This window comes from Sceloporus occidentalis, unplaced genomic scaffold (genome assembly GCF_023333645.1).
Source record: "Sceloporus occidentalis isolate IW3139 unplaced genomic scaffold, rSceOcc1.0.p SCAF_293, whole genome shotgun sequence".
NCBI lineage: Eukaryota > Metazoa > Chordata > Lepidosauria > Squamata > Phrynosomatidae > Sceloporus > Sceloporus occidentalis.
Window position 1 is genome coordinate 611,490 of NW_028317273.1, and position 21,455 is coordinate 632,944.

Consider the following 21,455-nt stretch of genomic DNA (forward strand, 5'->3'; position numbering starts at 1 on the left):
CATGCGGAGATTTTATGATGGGGGCTGCTTCATCAAAGGAATATGTTGGGGGCTTCTCTAGAATGACTCTATAGTATGGGAATCCCCCTAGTTCTAGGGGCATATAAGATGCCCGTATGCTGACGACATGTTTATAGTCGAGGATGCACTATAGGAAGAAACATTAAATGAACTGAGTGGTGCTTGCTTGATTTTTAATAAAGGCTGATCCTTTGCGCCACATGGTTTTCAGGACCTCAGAGTGCCAGCTAAACGTGCATACTCCAAGCCCCTTTTTCCTCCCCGGATCCCCCTCATTTGTAGGAGCTCAGAATGTTTGCTGTGTATGAGGTTCTACAGCCATAAAAGCTCCACCCAAAGCAGAACATGTGTTTATAAATTAAATGGTGTAGATAAAATACATTCTTCTTCTGGAAGCCTTACTCGATAACATGATTATGTATTAATATGTCTGAAAGTCACATTAAGAAATCGTATTAAAGCCCCACCCCCACCTCTAACCACACCCCCTAAAACAAAAGTGCCCCTCTGGGTACATTCAATCTTGGAAAGTAGGGGACTCTTCTGTTTGGCTGGGGTCATATCATTCATTTTATATATTATCCTAATTATACATTTAATGATTAAATAACATACACGTTTATTGAAAAGTTCTCCACTGCTGTCTGCTCTCACGTTCTGTGCCTAGGTAGAAGAGTGATAATGACAGTGTTACTAATGATATTTTATATATTTCCTTGTAACAAACAGGTCCCCTTCTTAGTTGCATGCAAGTATAATGCAGATGTATGATGAGCTTGTGTATCAATCGCCGGGATCAGCTTAGAGTATGAGAATGTTATACGTTTCTACCCTATCAGAGAATTCCAGCACCATTGTATTTGGTCCCTTATCAGATAATGTACCCAAACAGGACAGGATTGGTTTTACTCAGGTTCTATCAGTTTGAAATACCTGTTGACTAAAATATTTCTAAGCAAGGACTCTTGATACCTAGAGTATTTTGTAAAGAAAGCCATCAGCAGATGGTGTCTCCATCTTACTGCACCTAACATGGGAGTTGAAGCGGCACCAGAACTGGTGGCTGTTGTAATTACTACATTTTTAATCTTCAGCCCAGAATTTCTCCACTTCTACCTTACATTGGCCATACAATTTCTGGTTACCCTCTAGGGGCACCTTGTTTGAAGCCCTGTCGAGACTTTGCCACCTGTCAACTCTCAGTGAATGGAGTTCCTTGAGCTCCAGGCCCGGACTGGCCATCGGGCACACCGGGCGTTTGCCCGGTGGGCCGGGCCACGGCAGGGCCGCATTGACTTAGGGGCTGATGGAGCTGCAGCTCCAGGCCCCTACCCTACATACGGCCGCATTAACGCAGGGCATAAGGGGCACCTGCCCCTTAAGCCCGCCGTAACTGCGACCGGGTCCGCCACTCTAAGGGGCCGGGAAGGCCCCACCAAGGCCGGCCTTACGGGTCTGCGGCCGCACAGGGTTTAAATTAAAACATCAGGGTTTTTTTAACTTTATTTAACATGGAGGATGTTAAATAAAGTTGAAAAAAAAACCCCGATGTTTTAATTTAAACCCTGTGCGGCCGCAGACCCCTAAGGCCGGCCCTGGTGGGGGCTTCCCGGCCCCTTAGAGCAGGACCGGCCTTTGGGGTGTGCGACCGCACAGGGCGTCACACTCTAGGGGGCGGTACCCGGCACCACTCCAGAGACGGACAGTAATGTCCGCCGCTGGAGGAGCAGGCTCGCAAGGGAGCGGTATCGGAGGTCTTTAACAGACCTCCGGTTCCCTTGAGTGATTTTAAGCTGGGTTCAACCCGGCTTAAAATCACTCAAGGGAGCCGGAGGTCTGCTAAAGACCTCCGATACCGCTCCCTTGTGATCCGCGCGGCAACAGCTGCTGTGCGCCGGGGTTTGTTGTTAGATCCCGGCGCACAACACTGAAGCCGCGCCCACCGCTGTCCGTGCCCTCTGAACCGAGAGAAGACAGAAGAACTGAAGAAGAGGAGCGAAGAGGAGGAAAAGGAGCTGTAAGGAGAAAAGAGGAAAGGTAGGAAAATATTCAGTGAGAGTGGATTAGTATATATGTGTGGATTGGTATATATGTGTGGATTGGTATATATGTGTGGATTGGTATATATGTGTGGATTAGTGTATATGTGTGGATTGGTATATATGTGTGGATTGGTATATATGCGTGGATTGGTATATACGTGTGGATTGGTAAGTGTGTGAGAGTGATGGGTGTTATGCTGTACCATTTCCAATGTCTTTTTCATGATCTAATTATGCTCTAAAAGTACATCATAACTCCCATCACTCTATACTGTTCCATACAGTGGCAGAGCTGGGAGGCAGAGGCCTTGCACCCTCACCGCAGGACTCCTGAAAGGTAAGTGAACTTCAAAGAGGGAGAGGGTAGATAGTTAGGAGGGGGTAGATAGGGAGAAGGGCGTGAGACGGGGGAAAGGGGGTAGATAGGGGGAAAGGGGGTAGATAGGGGAGAAGGGAGTGAGAAGGGGTAGATGGGGCAGAAGGGAGTGAGAAGGGGTAGATAGGGCAATCATACTCCTATCATGCCAAGTCTGCGAGTACATCCTGGAATCTGGGTATGCCTGGGCATGATAGGAATGTGATTGCTGTTAACAATCATATATATATACATATAATATTGTTTTTTAATTGTTTTGTCCTATTTTGGTGTGTTACTTACTTTAAATAAAAGGGTTTTTTTTATGGTGTGGGGAGGTCATATTCGGTTTCGGACAGGTAAATGCTGCATTTTCGGTTTCAGTCCAGAATTCGTTTCGGTGCATCCCTACTACTAAGCCAGACAATGAAGTGGTAGGCCTACACCACAACAATGTTTGGCGTAGTATATAGTGATTGGGGTTATGCTGCACTATTGTCAATGTCTGGCTCAATGTATAGTGATAGGGATTACGCTGTACCACTGTCAATGTGTGCCTCAGTATATAGTGATAGGTGTTATGCTGTACCACCGTCATTGTCTGCCTCAGTATATAGTGGTAGGTGTTATGCTGTACCACCGTCAATTTCTGCCTCAGTATATAGTGATAAGTATTATGCTGTACCACCGTCAATGTCTGCCTCAGTATATAATAACAGTGAGAAGAGGCAGAGGTGGTAGATAGTGATACAGGGGGATAGATAGTGAGAAAGGGGAGTTTTGTTACAAGTTTTTATTCCTTTCTTTTTTTGGGATGGGGGGGCACCAGAGGAGTAGTCCGCACAGGGCGCCAGAACACCTAAGGCCGGCTCTGCCTTAGAGTGGCGGACCCGGTTGCAGTTGCGGCGGGCTTAACGGGCTCTGCCTTAATGCGGCCATATAGGCCCAGTCAGTCCGGTCCTGACTGGGCCTATTTTAAGGTAGGAGCCTGGAGCTGCAGCTCCATCAGCCCCTAAGTCAATCCTGCCCTGCCACAGGCGCGGTCGCAGTTGCTGCTTGCTCTGGCAACAAGGTAAATAGGGTGAGGGAAGGGGCTGCAGTGAGAAGGGGCAGAGGGGGGTTAGGTAGTGAGAAAGGGGGAGAGGGGATAGATAGAGGCGGTACATATTGAGAAGTGGGGAAGGGGGTTACATAGTGAAAAGGGGGAACATAGTGAGAAGGGGCAGATAAGATGATGAGAGGGGGTAGTGTGAATGCGTATGAGAATGAATGAATAAATGTGTGGATGAATTGTGTGAATGCGTATGACAATTAATGAATTCATGTGTGGATGAATTGCTTGAATGATTTGTGAGACTGCATTAATGAATGTCTTAATGATTTGTGTGAATGATTAAATGCAAAGATGGTACATGAAGGGTGGGCTTTAACAATAAATAAATAAATAAATAAATATGGGCTGCTCAGGCTTAAATGCCCGGACCTATTTTTTGTCCCAGTCCGGGCCTGTTGAGCTCCTAATAGGTTCAGCTGGACTCGGCCGTTGACTATGGACATTGCAGAGGAGTTTGAGACAAGGAGTCAGCCGGAGGATGTCGGTTTAGTTGTAGAGAACATTGAATTGCAGATGTGATTGCCACACATTGCGTTACTGAACAGAACAGAAGAAAGTCACTACTTGAATTCTAATATATATATTTCACAACTAATGGGTAAAAAACGCTTTAAGTCTAAAATGCAATCTGTTTAATGGGGCAATTGTATTCGGCCATATGGAGGGTTAGAAGATAAAACTGGATAAATTAATTTATTATAAAAAAAATAAAAAAAAATAATACACTCTCCCAGTCAACGAAGTGATTGAAACACTTGAAAGAGATGATGAAATCAGCCACAGTAGATAAGATTTCCAACAGGATTCTAGCAGTAATGGAACTGACATTATAAAATATTAAAGCAGGATCATGATATAAATCCTAATAAATCTCAAATATAAAGATTAAAACTACCTCCTTTCCATAACCCATGGGACGTTATTGGCAAACATTATCAGTTTTTGCCCCAATACTTTGGAGACTATAAGAGTTGAGGAACATCTTCATGGAATGAGTTTAAGGCCGATATTTTTTCAAAACCTTGGGAGATCGAAAAGAAGAAGGAACCTCTGTCATCTTAAACGACTATCTGATCTTTTTTGTAAGAGAAGGTTAACATCTCGAAAAACAATCAGACTTTCCAAATAATCTATTCCCGCACATCAGTGGTTCTAGTTTTTTTGGAATCCTACGATAAATGTATTGACGGTCTCCATCTTTAACAAACAAAATACATGTTATTATTAACAGGAACAAAATATAATAAATTCCGAAAATGGGTGGCAACTTAATATATACATGCCACATGTGCCCAGGCATCCTACAAGGGTCTAACAGAGCAGTGGTGGCCCTAAATGACTGCTTATTGCTTTATATGTTTGTGCATCACTGGCGTTTGTAACAAGATCTGGTGCGTTTATAATTCTAAAGATTTTATAGAACGAGACAGCTGTACCAGTCCACAATAGTTCATTGTTAGTAGTAGATGTTCTCTTCTGTAAATCCACAGCTAGCAGTGCTACTACCACCGATGCTGCTAGAACCACAAGGTAATAGTTTTCACAGTTTTAAAAGTAGAGTTCTTGGGTGCAATGGATGGTGGTTCACGACAAAGTTCCACGACAAAAGGCTAATAAATATATTGTGACCAACACTAAGTTTCAAGGGATAATTCTATGGAATTTTGTACCAAAAGCATTCTGTATGTATTCTTCCTGCGAGAAGACAGCGGTTTTGCAAGCTGTTATGACAAAAGGGACACCACTGAGTGATGTTAGTGGCACCGGTGTATTTACCAAGGGTGTCTTCTACCGCATTCTATGAAAGCTGTGCTAGCCCAGCACAGCCCTCCAAAGCGTAAATGGGCCAGTTGGGGAGATCAGAGATCACGCTTGTAACTTGTCATCAGGGTGCCTGATCACCCAAGAGATCGTTCTGCCCTCCAGTTTTGCTGTCCCTTTGGACCTGCTGTCCCAGGCTGGAATACATCTGATTAGGGGTAACAAAAGTATTTGCCCACGTCTAGTTACAGTCCCATCTATCCATTGGGCAAAATGTTGTAAATTCAGGCTTCTAAGCTATTATTTGAAGATTGTCATAACAGTTACAGAAACAGGTAAAAAAAAAGACTTTAAAAAGTGACTTAACATAATAAGTAATGCAGAAAAAAAGATAGAATTGTGGTCCATCTGAATAAGGCAGGTTCTAGGAATCTGTTTTACGGTTAGTAAGGCAGGCTAAAAATGTTTTTTAATCTGCCTTTTTTCAGATGGGCCACTGCTCTGCTTTGAGCAAGACCCCCACCTATTAACTCCCCCAATGGTACTTTTTCCTTCTTAGAGCAGGAAAGGGTTAAAGCTCCAATAATTTCACCCCGACAGGATCTGTGACCAAAATGAACATCACAGACAGACTATACTGATTACAGTATGATATGCAGTGATTTTCCTACCGACATTGGCTCATCTGGTTATGCACCGCGCACGGTCACATACGGCTTTCTCGCAAACACTACCAGACACACGTTTTGGCTTCCAGGGTGTTTGCAGCAAACATTTTGATTGTCAAGTTACAGAGAGGACTATACACTCTGGTTACAGGAGCCTCCATGGGCTTTAGACGCAGTCCTATGTGATGCGCGGATCCCGTTATCTGACAGCACGAGGGATTTACACATATCATAGTCATGCTGGGCTTTGTTGAGACGTTATCTCCTGCTGCACAGAGACACGCAGCTGTGAATCAGAACCACGACTCAAAGGAGTGGAAGGGGGAAGAAAACCTTGATGCACTGCAAGGGCGCCTAGAGGGGACAGAATGAACAGCAGAGCCTGGAAAAAAAAATATATAGGGGCTGTTGGGGTAACAGAAAAACGTAAGAAAGGAAGTTTGAGGTCTGAGGTTTACAGTAATCAGTATACAGTGGGTAGTTAATCTTGGCGTCGGGATAGTCGTTTCAAGCAATAAAATAGAAAGAGGACAACCAGGTATGGGAAAAGGCTTAACGACAAGATGGATCAGGGTCCTGCTACAAGCGGCAGAGATATTATTAACATCATGCATCAGCTCAGGATAGTGAATAGGTGTAAACGTGAACAGGAAAAGAATGATAGAGTATACAGAGTGATAGAGTATACAGCTTTTTATATCCTGGGAGCTGCTGAGTACTCCGCCATCTCTGTCTTTAAAGGTTACCAGACCCCCCACATGCTCCCCTTACACCGCAACCTCCAAGGCTCCTCATTCCCTTCTTCACTACCTGCATCAAAATATTAAAAAAGCACAGATTATGGGCCCAGATTTGCCCAACAAATAAGCTTCTCTTTTTCCATCCATATTCTTTGTTGGAGACGTCTTGTTCTTAATAACACTATATGCCTATTTGGCAGATGTGTGCGTCCCCCCCCCCGACATGCTGTATCTGCTCTACTTTCTTTCTGCATTTTCAAAGCTGCAATTTTCTCTGTAATGGAACAATTTTCTGTACTTATGTGCAATCAGGTAGGGGCAGAGAAAGCACGAGAGGGTGTGGGAGGAGAGCCCAATTACCAGGGGCTCTGCCAGCCATGGGTTGTATTTGGAAATGGAAATCAGGACCACATTCATAATGGTCTAGATAGAGCATAAACCCAGACAAGAAGAAATAACGTCGTGATCTAAAGGACTGTTGCCATTGAGGTGGCCTCCAGCAAGGTCTGATCACAAAGAACATTGTTTTCACAAACTGCAGGACTTCCCATCTGCATGTTGGTAACGATACAAATAAATCTGTACATCAGAAGCACCAAATCCTCATCCAAAACAGCAAGACAAATGACAACTGCCTTCAATAATAGGGGCTATCCCTAAATAAAAACAGCTGTGGCCACGACACCTAAACGGTGAGCGAGAGTGTGACCGCCTTGTGCGTAGGGACTACTATTTATTAAAGAAATCCTCCTATATAAAGCATTAGAAGACTACTAACCCCTACAAAGAGGAACAATTCAATGATCATGACTACGTCCCAAATCCAGTGCTTCTGATTGGCCAAAGCTGCACACCCCATACGATGATACTCGCTTTTCTCAAAGAGATCCACTGCAAGCCTGCCTTTCAAGAAGCAAGAATTAACTCCTCCGATGAAAGTCTACACACGTTCCCCTCCAAAGGACGTAACAAACTAGGTACCCGTAGGGAGAATGCACCAAAAGACTTACTACTTCATAGTTGTTGGCATTAGGAGTCTGTGGGCTAAATCTTAATAAAGCAAACAAAAAGATATAATATGTAGACAAAGGAAAATAGCTTAAGCTGTTTTTGGGAAAGGAAGAAGTTATTTCGGATAGGCTTGGTCATGGACCAATTTCGGTTGCCCGGCAACTGCACGGCCTGCATTCTGCTGATAACAGCCATCATTTCCATGGCTGAATGGGCTAGAAGCGGAGAAGCTAATCAAGGGAGGGGAGCGTCTGCGCGTGCTACAATCCGAACAAAACCGCTCAGAAACCCCCCGGCCGTAACATGCCACTGATTTTCTGGGGAGGGAGACGTGACGCAAGGCGACATGCGCTGACAGAGCAGGAACAAAATGTCCGACAGATGTAGCACTTATTCAAAATGGATGATGAGCGAGATGAAAAGGAGCCAGGTTATGCATTTACATATAGAGTCAAATGTAAAATAAATAGGCATTACTTAATAAGTGAATAAAAATGAAATGTTCAAGAGGAGAAAAAATAAATATTATATATCATACACACACACACACCGGTATATAGTGTGCAATATGGAGCACTGCTTTAAGAAAGCTCTGGACATGTATCCCGCAGCTCAGGGCATCCTAATGACAGCTCGACAGAAAAAAACAGTCCCAGAAAAACATTTAACAGTGATGAAGGGGGTTAAAAAGCACCTGGCGGGCCCCCCTTCATTTACCCCACATAATAAACCCCATTAGGTGCTTTTGTTACCCGGTGGCTGAGGGTCTAATAGATTTGGCAATTACAGCCATTTAAGCGACTCGCACACAGCTGCCCTGTATAATCAGCCATCGTTGGTCCTTCTCTGCTTGGATTTTACAGATTTACATAATACTTAAGAAATATTCAATGGCAATATTTCATTAAAATAAACCGCAGTCTCGTTCTATATACAGCAAATATGTTTTCTGTTTTATTGAAAAAAATAAACATGAAACTTAACAAAAAATATTTGTTTGTTTTTCTATTGTGTGTGGTTTTTTTGTTTTTATAATAGAAACCTTGGTGTCAGTCTGTAGAAAACTGGTAAATGACATTATTTTTGTACAGATTCACTTTCTGCGAAGGTTGGAGTCTCTCAAAGCTGCGGCACATGGAAGAAAGGGACACAAGTGACCTCTGCTGGAGCAGAAGAGTATACAATGTCTCTAGCTCCAGCTTAGAGCTTTTCTTTCACATCTAAAGTAAGAACGTGCCTCTTTTCCCCCTGAAGATTCTGACCGTTTTAACACTGTAGAGGGTGGAAGCTATAAGGGTATCTGGCCCGGTCCCAAAGTGAAGCATACGCAGAATGCACATACCAAGAACAATAGAATATCCGCTCCGAGTCGACTGGGGTTGACATATTCGCCATTATTTCCGTTACACGCATGCATTTCCCATGTTGCTGACCAGCAATTGTAACGTCCAGGAATATGTGAAATGGACATGTACTGCAGATACAGCAACCCTACTTGGCACCAAAGGTGTGGGTCGTTTTAGAAACGCGGTTAAGACTTTACGAAGAAGTCATCCCCAACATCCTACGACATGCCCTTATTCTATAGGAACTCTTCAGCTCTCTGTAGCACGATTCTGACACTTTGGCTGGTTTAATGATGGAAAGCCCAGAACATCCGGGTAAATACAGATCATGCCTCAATGTTCGGTGTCTGACATGCTGATCGCACAGCTGAGAAATCCCTATAAAACAGGAGGAGACGGGTGCCTGGCCTTTATTACCCATTCTCCATTAGGATTCACAGTTTGTAAGTCAAGTAAGTAGGTATCTGGATCCAGGCAGCGTTCACCTATTCGTAACACGAAAAAAGCCAATCAGTACCACCAAGAGAACTAATCGTATTACGGGCAATTTTGGCTCTTGGTCAATACTTACAGATATTCCCTCCAACTTCATACAGGTCCAGTTTTGGAAACTCAATGGGACCATTGCTAGAAAAGATAGAAATCCAGTTAAAACAGTCATAACCAAAATACAGAAGACAATCATCAGGTAGGGTGACTTGTGGCTGGTTTTGCCTACACACACAAGCATAGACTCTGGCTTTGGACTGGGTGAGGTTAGAAAGCATTGTGCTTTTGTGTTTTATTTCCACACTTCATCAGTGATTCCCTGACTCGTAAAATTCGGCTCATGACCTTCACCACTCATATCTCTTCTCTGATGATTTGGAACACAATCAAGAATCAGGGTGATCTTATCATATTTTTGCTGCTATACTGACGTTACATATATAGGTTTGAATTTTTTTTTTTATAAATGCAGTAAAAGATTTAGATTTACCTACACAGGTTTAAAACAAACATATTGAAACATTCACGTTATAGATCACTTTTCTGGATTAGTTACAAGATGAACCTGACCATTAAAAATCCATCTTTTGACTAGGTACAGAACTCCAGTCCAAGGCAGAGTTTTCGGATCCCTCACTACTTGTGTCTAGGATACCCAGAATTTCTGGCTTATCTGCCCCCTGGAGGACTGGAGTTGTGCAGCCCTGGTTTAGTGGAGGAGATGAACGTGGAAAGTGTTAACTTAGAGAACTTGTTAATAAAGTGAGTTAAAGGGAAACAGTATCCAGACAGAGATTCACAATAAAATATGTTTTACTGCAAATACCTAAATAAAAGAGGCAGCCATGTCAATGAACAGTCTAGATAAATCCCTGTGGCTGCTGAGTGGTTTATGGAGCTTCTCAAGGGTATGACATCAGATGTGCGAAACAATAGTGGGTATTAGCTTTTTAAGTACATGCTTGAATGGCATGCAGTAAAAGTCAGATTCTTGTGCAGGCAAGCCAAAATCATTCATTTGGACCCCAATGGGTAGCAGGAAAGGGCTAATCTACCATTTAATCGAGGCCACGTTGTTCATCTGCCAGTTACGTTGTGCCATTTGCTTCTGGAACTGATGCAGGACATCCGATGCTCTTGTCTCCTCATTTAGCTGAATGACCAAGGTGTCTCTCACGAACAGGGGTGTCCGAACCTTCACTTGCTTACAGGGCTTGGGTGGTGTAAAGGGGAAGAGTAAAGTCAGATTGAATAATTAAAATGGATTGCTCCTGCAGACACAGAAAATGCTGCTAATGCACACAAATTATTAGCCGTGGTGCTTTTGTTAAAACAAGACTTTCCAGATCACCACAATTTGGGCCAACACTAGTCATAACCTTGGGTTTCCTGCATCCTCCTACATGTACCATGAGCACAAAGGTCTGATGTATGCTGGGAAGATCATGAAAATCTCCGGCTAGGACACCTGCTATGATAGCCTCCATCAACTGCAATCATATACCTAATCAAGACCCTCTTAAAATTTTACCAGTGTATCTCAAGACATTTTGGCCAACCTCAGTCTGGTTCTTTTCTTGTTTTTCTTTATCCTTGTGGATTTTGCGCAGGAAATTCCGTATTTTTTGATCGCCAAACGCGGACCTCTTGCTCCTGCTTTCATTTAGTTTGCGGACCTGAGACAGCAGAAATGTTGGTACCTGCCCAAGAAAGAAAGAGTACACATGTCAGAATATTAACATCCAAACCATCTTTTTTCTCCCCAGGTTTCTTTAGAAAGTTCTGTAAGCCTGACCTCCTTCAAGACAGCCTCTCTAGAGGTTTTGAAGGAGTGAAGTTATAATTACGTAGTTACCATAAGACAGCCTTGCCGTGAGTACGACTGACAAGCTAAGGCCGAAGGCCAAAATGAACTACCTAAGTATACAAACCGAGTCTAGTTAATAAACTGTTAACGGCAGCAACTTCACCCGTAAATTAATAATCAGATTCTGAATGTGGACCCTGGGATTTGGATGCTGTCAGGATGATCTGTGCAGCGACACAGGTAGGGTTTTTTGTGAATCCCCTTAGCACATTACCTGAAAACCACTGTCCAAAAAAAAGTAATTGCGAATTTCTTTAACTTTCAGGAACTTAACTGACAGCTCACGGAGATGCCAAGCACAGTTCAGTAGCATTTTATATCCCCAAATTACTCACTTTTGTAGAAACTTATATAAATTAAATATTCAACCTTCCCCGGTGCAGCTTAATAGAGAGTTTTGACGTTCCAGCACTTACTGTCCAGAGCAGGGCTTGGTACTGCACCATGGCCATCACTACCCCAGCCACACCTTCGGCTTGCTGTTTCCCCCCTCCTTCTACACTCTTGAGGTTGCTCCCTCGATACAGAAAAAGGTTGGGGGCAATTATAGTGGCGATATTCCACATAGACATGAGGTTACTCTTCTCATGAGAGGCCACCTTGTGCAGGAACTCTAGAAGAGCCTGAAGAGAGACAGACAAACTGCATAGTAAGGATACAGACATGCTACAGTCCCAGCATAAACGCGCCTCCTCGTAAGCATGGCAGCCCAGGATCAGATGTAGAGCTAGGTCAAAATAAATTAATATAAATCACAGCCATAAAAATATATTGGCCAACTGCTGACCCACATGCAGTGTTCCAGACACAATGGGAAATCCATTTACAAAGTAGTTAAACATACGTGAATAAAAAAAGTTTACAAGGTTATCAGGAGCAATATACTTTTTTCTATGCAATCTGCAGAAGGTGTTTTTAGTAAGAGTTTTACATTATTTGTTTCTATACAGGACTAGCCCTTCTGTCTACCGGTAGATGCTAGACTTGGGCACCAGGGGGCTCTTCGTGTTCGTCTTCGTGCTCGTCTTCGTCAAAAAAAAAATCTTCGTATTCCGCGAATATTCGCCCGTTCCTGTCTTCTCTTCGGGCGAATATTCGTTTTTTCTTCGTTTTTTCCGGTTAAGGGGTTAATACGGGGTTAACGCATACCGCAGCAGCTCTGCTGCAACTCTATTGGTCGCCAGCAGGGGGCCTCCTGCTGGGGACCAATGAGCTCACTACCATATATAGCTAATATATTCTCGGGCAGAATATTATGCTACTTAATGTAAAACCAACAGAGGGCAGCATTCTGTCCGAAGATATATTAGCCATATGTGGCAGTGTGTTCATTTTCATCTATTAATTATTTAAATAAAATATATCCCCATGATCCGCTGGTCTCACCGCTGCAACAGTTAAATGTCCGCACTCGCAGACATTAATTCTGTCGAACTTGCAAACTCTTTTTTTCTATTTATTTTGGGGGTTTTTTTGTATTAAACCATTACACGAAAGGATCATGGGAATATATCTTATTTGAATCAATGCAAATGAGCACACTGCCACATATGGCTAATATATGTTCGGACAGAATGCTGCCCTCTGTTGGTTTTACATTAAGTAGCATAATAACTGGATTTCAAGCATATGGAACAATGCTACTTAATGTAAAACCAACAGAGGGCAGCATTCTGTCCGAACATATATGGCTAATATATGTTCGGACAGAATGCTGCCCTCTGTTGGTTTTACATTAAGTAGCATTGTTCCATATGCTTGAAAGAAATCCAACGTTATTATGCAACTTAATGTAAAACCAACAGAGGGCAGCATTCTGTCCGAACATATATTAGCCATCTGTGGCAGTGAGCTCATTTGCATTTATTCAAATAAAATACATTCCCATGATGCTTTCGTCTAACAGTTTAATACAAAAAAAACCCAAAATAAATAGAAAAAAAAGAGTTTTCAAGTTCGACAGAATTAATGTCCGCGAGTGCAGCGGGGAGACCAGCGGATCATGGGGATATATTTTATTTAAATAATTAAGAAATGAAAATGAACACACTGCCACATATGGCTAATATATCTTCGGACAGAATGCTGCCCTCTGTTGGTTTTACACTGAGTAGCATAATAACTTTGGATTTCAAGCATATGCTACTTAATGTAAAACCAACAGAGGGCAGCATTGTGTCCAAAGTTATAGTAAGTTATTTATGCTAAGTTAAATGTCCGTACCGGCGACTTTGTTGGTCGCTGGCACTGACATTTAACTGACACAGCGGGGAGACCACTGGTGTCCCTGCTGTGTCAGTTAAATGTCCGTACCGGCGACTTTGTTGGTCGCTGGCACGGACTTTTAACTGTTGCAGCAGGGTCCCAGGTTGATTTTTTTTTCCTGCCTAGCAACTAGGGGTAAGGGGCCGTGCGAGTGAGCCTATTGGTCGCTTGCACAGCCCTTTACCCTACGGATTTCTGCTCCCGTTATCCAACGCAGCATCGCAGGGGTTAACGGGAGCGGAAATCAGGAGTTAAAAAGGCCGTGCGAGTGAGCCCTATTGGTCACCTGCAGGGTCTTCCTCTGGCATCAACCAATTGGTTGATGCCAGAGGAAGACCCTGCAGGTGACCAATAGGCTCACTCACACTGCCCTGTAACCCCTGATGACGAACCTGCGGATTTCCACTTCAGTCAACTCCCGCGATGCTGTGAAGATAAGGTAAGTTAGATGGGGAAGGGACCGGGGAGAATAGTAGACGAAGGCGAAGATTCTTCGTGTGTGAGTCTTCGTCTTCGCCTACGTTTTACCTGCACTGTCTTCTCTTCTTCATGTCTTCGGAACGAACACGAAAACGCACTCTTCGTGTTCGTTTTCATGTTCGCCCGAAGACGAATGCACAAGTCTAGTAGATGCCCCGCGTTAGAGTTACTGTTGGAACAGCGAGAAGGCCACCCCAGGAGCAGCAAACGGTAACTGCTGGTCCCGGTTATGAATACAATGTGGAAAGGGGCAGGTAAAAGATGTTACCTTAAGAGTGTGGCGGTTCGGCTCTGGAAGCACCAAAACGAGAAGGTTCAGCGCTTGGAGCTTTTGTCTCATGTCAGAAATATCTAAAAGCAGAAGCGGTATCCACACTTAGCATTTCAATTGGAAACCTTCACTAGTTGTAGTTACAAGCACAGGCAATCAAGAGTAAAACACAAGATACAATAGTGACACATTTACCCATGTATTGAAAGAGGAAAAAAAATTTTGTTTTGCTTACTATATCTGATTACTAACTTACTAGATCTGAATTAATATTTGGTGATTTACTTAATCCTGATGCTCCTCACTTCGCATTGGAAAGACTTAAGTTAACCCTTCGCCACCGAATTCAAATGCACGACCTTTAATAATTACAACCCTTGTCAGGATCCCCTAAAAGTAACTCAGCGTGTACCTTTATATTTACCCATCCAAAGCAAATGTCCTGTTTATCATTGCTGGGCGAGTATGGTGTAGTTTAAGGACTCTTTGCACTCACTTTGCACAGCACTGAAGGCTGGAAGGTATTCCGCAGTTAGTAAAGGTGCGGGGAGCTCACGCAGGAAGAGTTTGAGAAGACCAGATGCATCATGTGGATTCACGTCATCCCAACAGATGAGTCCACCATAAAAGTCTCTCTCCAGTCTCTGCTGCAAGGTCTGTGCAAAGAAACCAATATAATGGGGATATATTATTGTACGTCATAGATTGATCCAGGGTTAGTTGTGATACAAAGCATATCAGAGACAAACAGAGCTAGAAAGAATGCTCTAAAATACTTTAAATGGCAGCAACAACCACTGTTAAGTCTGCATGTAAACAGAAGAGAACAGCAAATGGAGGTGAAGTAGAGAAGACAAGGAAAGGTGTTCATGGAGTAACATTACAAGACAATGGGGAAGCGGCACAGTATGTGATGACAGCAGTTAGTGGGACATATACTTTTACACAGCCTGTACCAGTCTCTCCCAGTTACCTTGATTCGTGCCTGTGCGCCAGGAACCCTTAGGATACCCTGAACTGTAAGACCCTTTTTCTCCAGGCACGTCAGAATCTGCAGAAGAAATTCAGCATGCTTAAAGCTGGTTGGTGCAAGGATGCCAAGAACACCACTAGTGGCAGACAAGAGGGTCTTAATGGTAGAACAAACAAAGCAAGGGTCTTGAACGCAGGTATTAGATGCAGGTTGGATTTATTAAAAATCGTAAGAGAAAAAAATATAGTACCATAGCATCTTAGGTGGCACTTAGTCATATACCCACACACGCACACTCTGATACATACATATATATATATACATATACATATATATACATATATATATATATATATATATATATATATATATATATATATATATATATATATATATATATATATATATATATATATATATATATATATATATATATATATATATACCGTGTTTCCCCGATAGTAAGACACCCCCGATAGTAAGACGTATCGGGAGTTTCAGAGGGGTCAGCTAATATAAGCCGTACCCCGAAAGTAAGACATATGTCTTACTTTCGGGGAAACACGGGGGATTTGCCTACGGCCTACGGCCGCATTAACGCAGGGCATAAGGGGCGCCTGCCCCTTAGGCCCGCCGCACCTGCGACCGGGTCCGCCACTCTAAGGGGCCGGGAAGTCCCCACCAAGGCCGGCCTTACGTGTCTGCGGCCGCACAGGATTTAAATTAAAACATCGGGGTTTTTTTTTTAACTTTATTTAACATCCTCCATGTTAAATAAAGTTAAAAAAAACTTTATTTAACATGGAGGATGTTAAATAAAGTTTTTTTAACTTTATTTAACATGGAGGATGTTAAATAAAGTTGAAAAAAACCCCCGATGTTTTTATTTAAACCCTGTGCGGCCGCAGACCCCTAAGGCCGGCCCCTTAGAGCAGGGCCGACCTTTGGGGTGTGCGACCGCACAGGGCGCCACACTCCAGGGGGTGCCAACCTGCGGCACCCGGCACCCCTCCAGAGACGGACAGTAATGTCCGCCGCTGGAGGAGCAGGCTCGCAAGGGAGCGGTATCGGAGGTCTTTAACAGACCTCCGGCTCCCTTGAGTGATTTTAAGTCGGGTTCAACCCGGCTTAAAATCACTCAAGGGAGCCGGAGGTCTGTTAATGACCTCCGATACCGCTCCCTTGTGATCTGCGCGGCAACAGCTGTTGTGCGCCGGGGTTTCTTGTCAGATCCCGGCGCACAACACTGAAGCCGCGCCCACCGCTGTCCGTGCCCTCTGACCCGGAAGGAGACAAGAACTGGCGAAGAGGAGGAAAAGAAGCTGAAAGAAGAAAGGAAAGGTAGGAAAGCATTAAATTCGAATTTTTTTTCCCAATATAAGACATACCCCGAAAGTAAGACATAGTGGGGCTTTTAGGGATAAAAAGAAAGTAAGACGCTGTCTTACTTTCGGGGAAACACGGTATATATATATATATATATATACATACACACACATATAGATATATATATACACACATATAGATATTTATACATGCATAGACACACTTTATTTAAATGTGCAGTTCCACGTTTTTACCGCTTCAACCTATTAGTACCTGATTTTGTAGTACGGCGACATTTAGTTACAAAAGAGTTGCAGAGTAGGTGGAACAGCACCTTAAGCGTACCAGCCCCGGACTCACCGCTTCGAGAATCAGAGGGATCCGCGTGTGGGGAACCACCTTCTGGTCTTGTTCCAGAAGAGCGTTCAGCATAACCCCAAATAGTCGGCCCTCTAGAGATGAGAAGGAATTTATGTTAATGCATATAATGACTATGGCTGCCCTAGACAGAAACGGTACAGACGATGTGTGGTGCAGACAGGACACAGAGAAGGCAGTCAAAGGGTAGGACCATCTTGTTTGGTGCTTATGAAACCCACCAGCGGCTTTCCGTTTCACAGCCTTATTCCTCTTCAGCTCTATATCCAAAACGTCAAACAGAGCAGTCAGCTCAATAAGAGCAAGAGAGGGGACCGGTTTCACGTCAAGAGGGGACAAGTCCAACACCCGGGTTACTCCCAGACGACCTTTATAGATGTTAATATTCTAAAGATGAAAAGGACCAAAAAGACATGAGTACCACTTCCCATCTTCATAGTTTGGCTATAATCAAGTTCTAGTGATAAGAACATTAAAACGGGCAGAGCTGTGTTCAAGATAAGGACATAAGTGGTGTCTAATAGGGTTTCTGATACTACTGACTTTACCACTTCAGTTCTTGAGCATACACTGTATAGTGTCTCGAGTTCTTACTTTACTTGTTTATTTAGGGCCCTGACCAATAGTGGTGGAAAACCTGTAGGTTATACATAGCTGCTAATCTCTGCTCTTCTCAGCAACTCCAAGGAAGCAGCATGTTTGGTATGTAAAAAAAATGGGTTCATAAATAAATTACAAGGCGACTGAGGGGGTTGTAGTTAGAAGCATCAGGCGGTACTCACGGGAAGAGACTCTGGTTGTAATGATGTCTTGCTCTCTGCTTTTGGTCCAAAAGCTGCCTGTTCGGAGTAGGCCACATCAGTGTAAAGTATGTTGGAGGCCTCTGAAACTTTGAGGTGGTTTGGTGAAGCTGTGGAGACAAGAAATATGGGCCAGCGTCAAGAGAATAAACTCTAAATAAAATAGCTATTTTTCAAAGTGAAGGAACACCCCGTGCTACATGCACTTGCCAACAAAGATGAAAAGAGAGACAACAAATGTACCTTGCCAGGGAAACTTTGGGACTTAAATGTACTAAGTATGTAAGGTATGTCGTATTGTGTTACTTTATCTACGTACGTATATACACACACACACACACACACATACACATATCTATATAAATCTTCAATAAAGAGGGTATTTATCAAGACTTTGGCTACTGGTCTAGCTTGTGGGTGCACATAGAAGCACCAATTCCTCATTGTATTGTATTATTTCATTGCCTGGAGCATAGTCTAATAGGGGAACTTTTGATTTTTTTTCTATGGAAACAACTCATCTTAGTGAGTCTTTGCTAGTGGTGAGGAAGCAGGAAGGGTAAACAATAAACAAAGAAATACCAAGAAATCATTTAAACAATCTTAACGAACAACATTGCTCACAGGTCATAGCTGCAACCAGGAGCACCGTTTACCGGCAGCTGGTGGTCCAACAAGAAAGCATGAAGATCTCTGAACATCACCTAGGTCTTCAACTACTGCCAACCAACCTGCATGTTGCTACGACTCAGAGGGCCAATTTAAGAGGTCGTAGCCCAGTGCCAGAGACTCCAGCAATGTGAGGTTTGGCAAATGAGATGGCTATGCTTATTAAGACACTTCATTTTTCAACTATTCTACCCCCAAGTCACCTCCATTAAAGAGCTCCACGGAAAAAGATGCTAAAAGAAGGACAGAAAATGTAAACGCGCACCAGCAACTTAAAGCAGGGGAAGCTTAAAAGCTTACGTTTCAAGTTATTCCTATTGACAAGAGGGGGTGCTCTCTTGTCAGATACCCCATTTTCTTCTGGAAGGCAGTCCTGCAAGAGATGAAGGCATAAGGGATGAAAGACAACACAAAGCACAGGGCTCACGGCAAAGACAGGTAAATAACAAAAATGTGCTTACACAAAAATTTGTTTTTTTTCCCCCATGACACAAGATATTGGAAAAGCCACTAGTGATGTTAGGTTTGCAATACGCACATGTACATTTACTACCCAACATGGTACATCACAATAATAATTTACAGAGCCCTTCATTACACAACTTGTGGCAGGCACGAACCCGGGCCACAAATATGCTTCATGCGTGGTTCTTCCAGCTGGTTACGAATTGACACCAAAACCCAAAGGAGTTTTGAGTGCTCACTTGGATGCGGGTTACATCAAACACCTCTCTGACATCTCGGGTCGGTTGCTTGCAACGTTTCCGGAGGGAGCAGCTGTAGCTATCCAGGCGTCTCTGTACAGCAGCAGCCTGTGTTCTGGTCAAGGTGGATAACAGAAGAACATTGTCTTCTACTGGGGTTTGGTCACCAATAAGGGGAGAGAGGCCGGTGTCCTGCAGCCAGTCTTCCTCTGCTTCACCCTCTAGTGCAAGAAGAATGCAGTCAAATTTAAGGAGGGGATAAAGTTTCCTGTACCTGTATTACTAACATGTCCTGTACTCATCTTGTCTAAATACATCCTAACAACTCCATTGTCAAGTAGTTACAGACACAAGTCACTGTTTTTACAATAAACTGGCCAAATGGACGAACAGCCATGAAACCAAGGGGTCAGGAGGCTTGTTCAGAATCATATAGCTCTACAGTTGGGAAGCATACAGATAAATCAGTTATGTATATTATGTAGTAGGGGATGTCAGGCTGTACCAAGGCATTACAGACAAATGATTCACCTTGTTACTATATATTAATGCTAATACAGATGTAGCTGTTTTAAGACCAATGCTTAACAAGGAGGTAAAGGGTAGATTTTTTACTGTAGGGGTCCACAACTTCATCTAAGAGTAAGAAAGCGTCTCACAACAGCACTGTGGCCTCCTAGTGCATGATGGATACTCTGCAGCCCTGTATATAAAACCTTGCAGAGTAAAGAACTAGTTTGGTTACATCTGCGGTTATAACCAATGTGCATGATCTCTTTATGAATTAACCTACAATGAAGGGAAAAAAACAGTTGGTAATTTTGGGTAAAGATCTTTGCATTAATACTGTATATTATTTTTTAAAGGAATGCAACTATTTTAACATTCACATTTTAGAATGGTCTGTACGGTAAAGACCTGAAATGTGCTGTCCCAATACACAAAAACGAAAGGCACACTCTTATTTTATGCAAATAACCCTTAATAGATCAGTAAATTTGACTCTCTTCTGAAGCTCTTATTACATAAGAATACCACACACTTAAGAAGCTTTGTTCAGTTTCTCACCCAACAACATATCATTGTTACAGAATATTTTTCTAAATATGTCTTTTAAACAGTCTGGGATCTGATCCTTTTGTTTGCACTTGTTTTGACATCGGTGTCCTAATGTGATCAAGTACATTATTATCACTTACCTTCTGGAGTGTTGGGCTCAGAAGAACTGCATTCTTCAACATCAGAGTATCTTGTCTGTTTTATATGTTCTACCTCTTGCCAAAAGTCATTCATTGAAAGAGGTTCAGAGTCTTGCCGTGAGAATGTGGTGGTTTGGGGATCACTCATGTTGCATGGGCAGGATTGTAGGCTGTAGGACAACAACGAATGTTTGAACACCCAGGATGCAGCAAAAATAAAATATACAGCAATATTTACCGTACGTGATCATGGATACTTCATCTCATGAAGGACAGCAAGAGACATAGAACATGCACTGTATAAGAGAAATAAATTTTGTACCTATATGACATTCCCTTTCTGTTCTCCTACTCAATTTCTTCTTGCATCACCATTTGCCATCTTCTCATTTTTTCTAAGCTTTACACCACTGCACCCTTTAAAGTGTTTACTTTATTTGTCAGTTAACCTTGTTTTAGCATCTCTATTTACTATCTGCCCTCCTAATGTTATCCTTCACCTCCCAAGACTCCCTTTTTAACTTTAACATCAACTAAACTTTATGATCAGGTAGCCACGAAGCTCATTGACCAAACAAGGTCTATCCAGAAAGCAGCTTATAAGGAGTCAGCAGTATGTTTGAGTCTCTAGCCAATGCATTTTAAATAATTAGATTATGACGTTCATTTTGAAAATCAGCCACAGCAAGGCTTCTTCTCACTTTCTTTTTACCCAGATATCCAATATATCTGCTGGTATAAATATCCCTTACTTTCAATCCTAAAACACCAACTACTGCATTACAGTCTTTTCCATTGTGAAAGCTTTGCTGTAGCTCATTGGCAGTTTTTAAACCAAATGTATGATGCCTTTAACTGATTTGGAACACAATGAGAATAAACTGAACGAAAGGTGGTGAATATGTTTGTTATTGAATAGTTTTAATATGTAACAACCTAAAAACATTATGCAAAAACCAGCTACATTTATAGAAAT

The 21,455-nt window shown here is 42.7% G+C and overlaps 1 protein-coding gene across 1 annotated transcript; it reads right to left on the reverse strand.

Annotated features, from left to right (window-relative positions):
* Positions 1 to 9,436: 9,436 nt before the first annotated feature.
* Positions 9,437 to 20,627, reverse strand: LOC149275226 (rho GTPase-activating protein 40-like). Its single transcript, XM_089504894.1, has 14 exons — positions 20,480 to 20,627; positions 19,281 to 19,501; positions 18,877 to 18,949; positions 17,890 to 18,017; positions 17,329 to 17,494; positions 17,090 to 17,181; positions 15,404 to 15,481; positions 14,927 to 15,086; positions 14,428 to 14,510; positions 11,831 to 12,037; positions 11,107 to 11,247; positions 10,603 to 10,760; positions 9,630 to 9,685; positions 9,437 to 9,543 (listed from the first exon to the last, which is right to left on the reverse strand). Exons 1-14 carry the CDS (start codon positions 20,625 to 20,627, stop codon positions 9,437 to 9,439), a joined length of 1,818 nt encoding a protein of 605 aa, XP_089361020.1.
* Between the last annotated feature and the right edge of the window lie 828 nt (positions 20,628 to 21,455).

Excerpts from the sequence above, each read along its gene's own strand:
- LOC149275226 (XM_089504894.1), bottom strand. The coding sequence starts at position 20,627 with ATGAGTGATCCCCAAACCACCACATTCTCACGGCAAGACTCTGAACCT. Across the intron at positions 17,182-17,328 it reads TGTGAAACGGAAAGCCGCTG|AGGGCCGACTATTTGGGGTT; the intron begins GTGGGTTTCATA and ends TCTCATCTCTAG. Across the intron at positions 9,544-9,629 it reads TGAAGTTGGAGGGAATATCT|GTGAACGCTGCCTGGATCCA; the intron begins GTAAGTATTGAC and ends TGTTACGAATAG.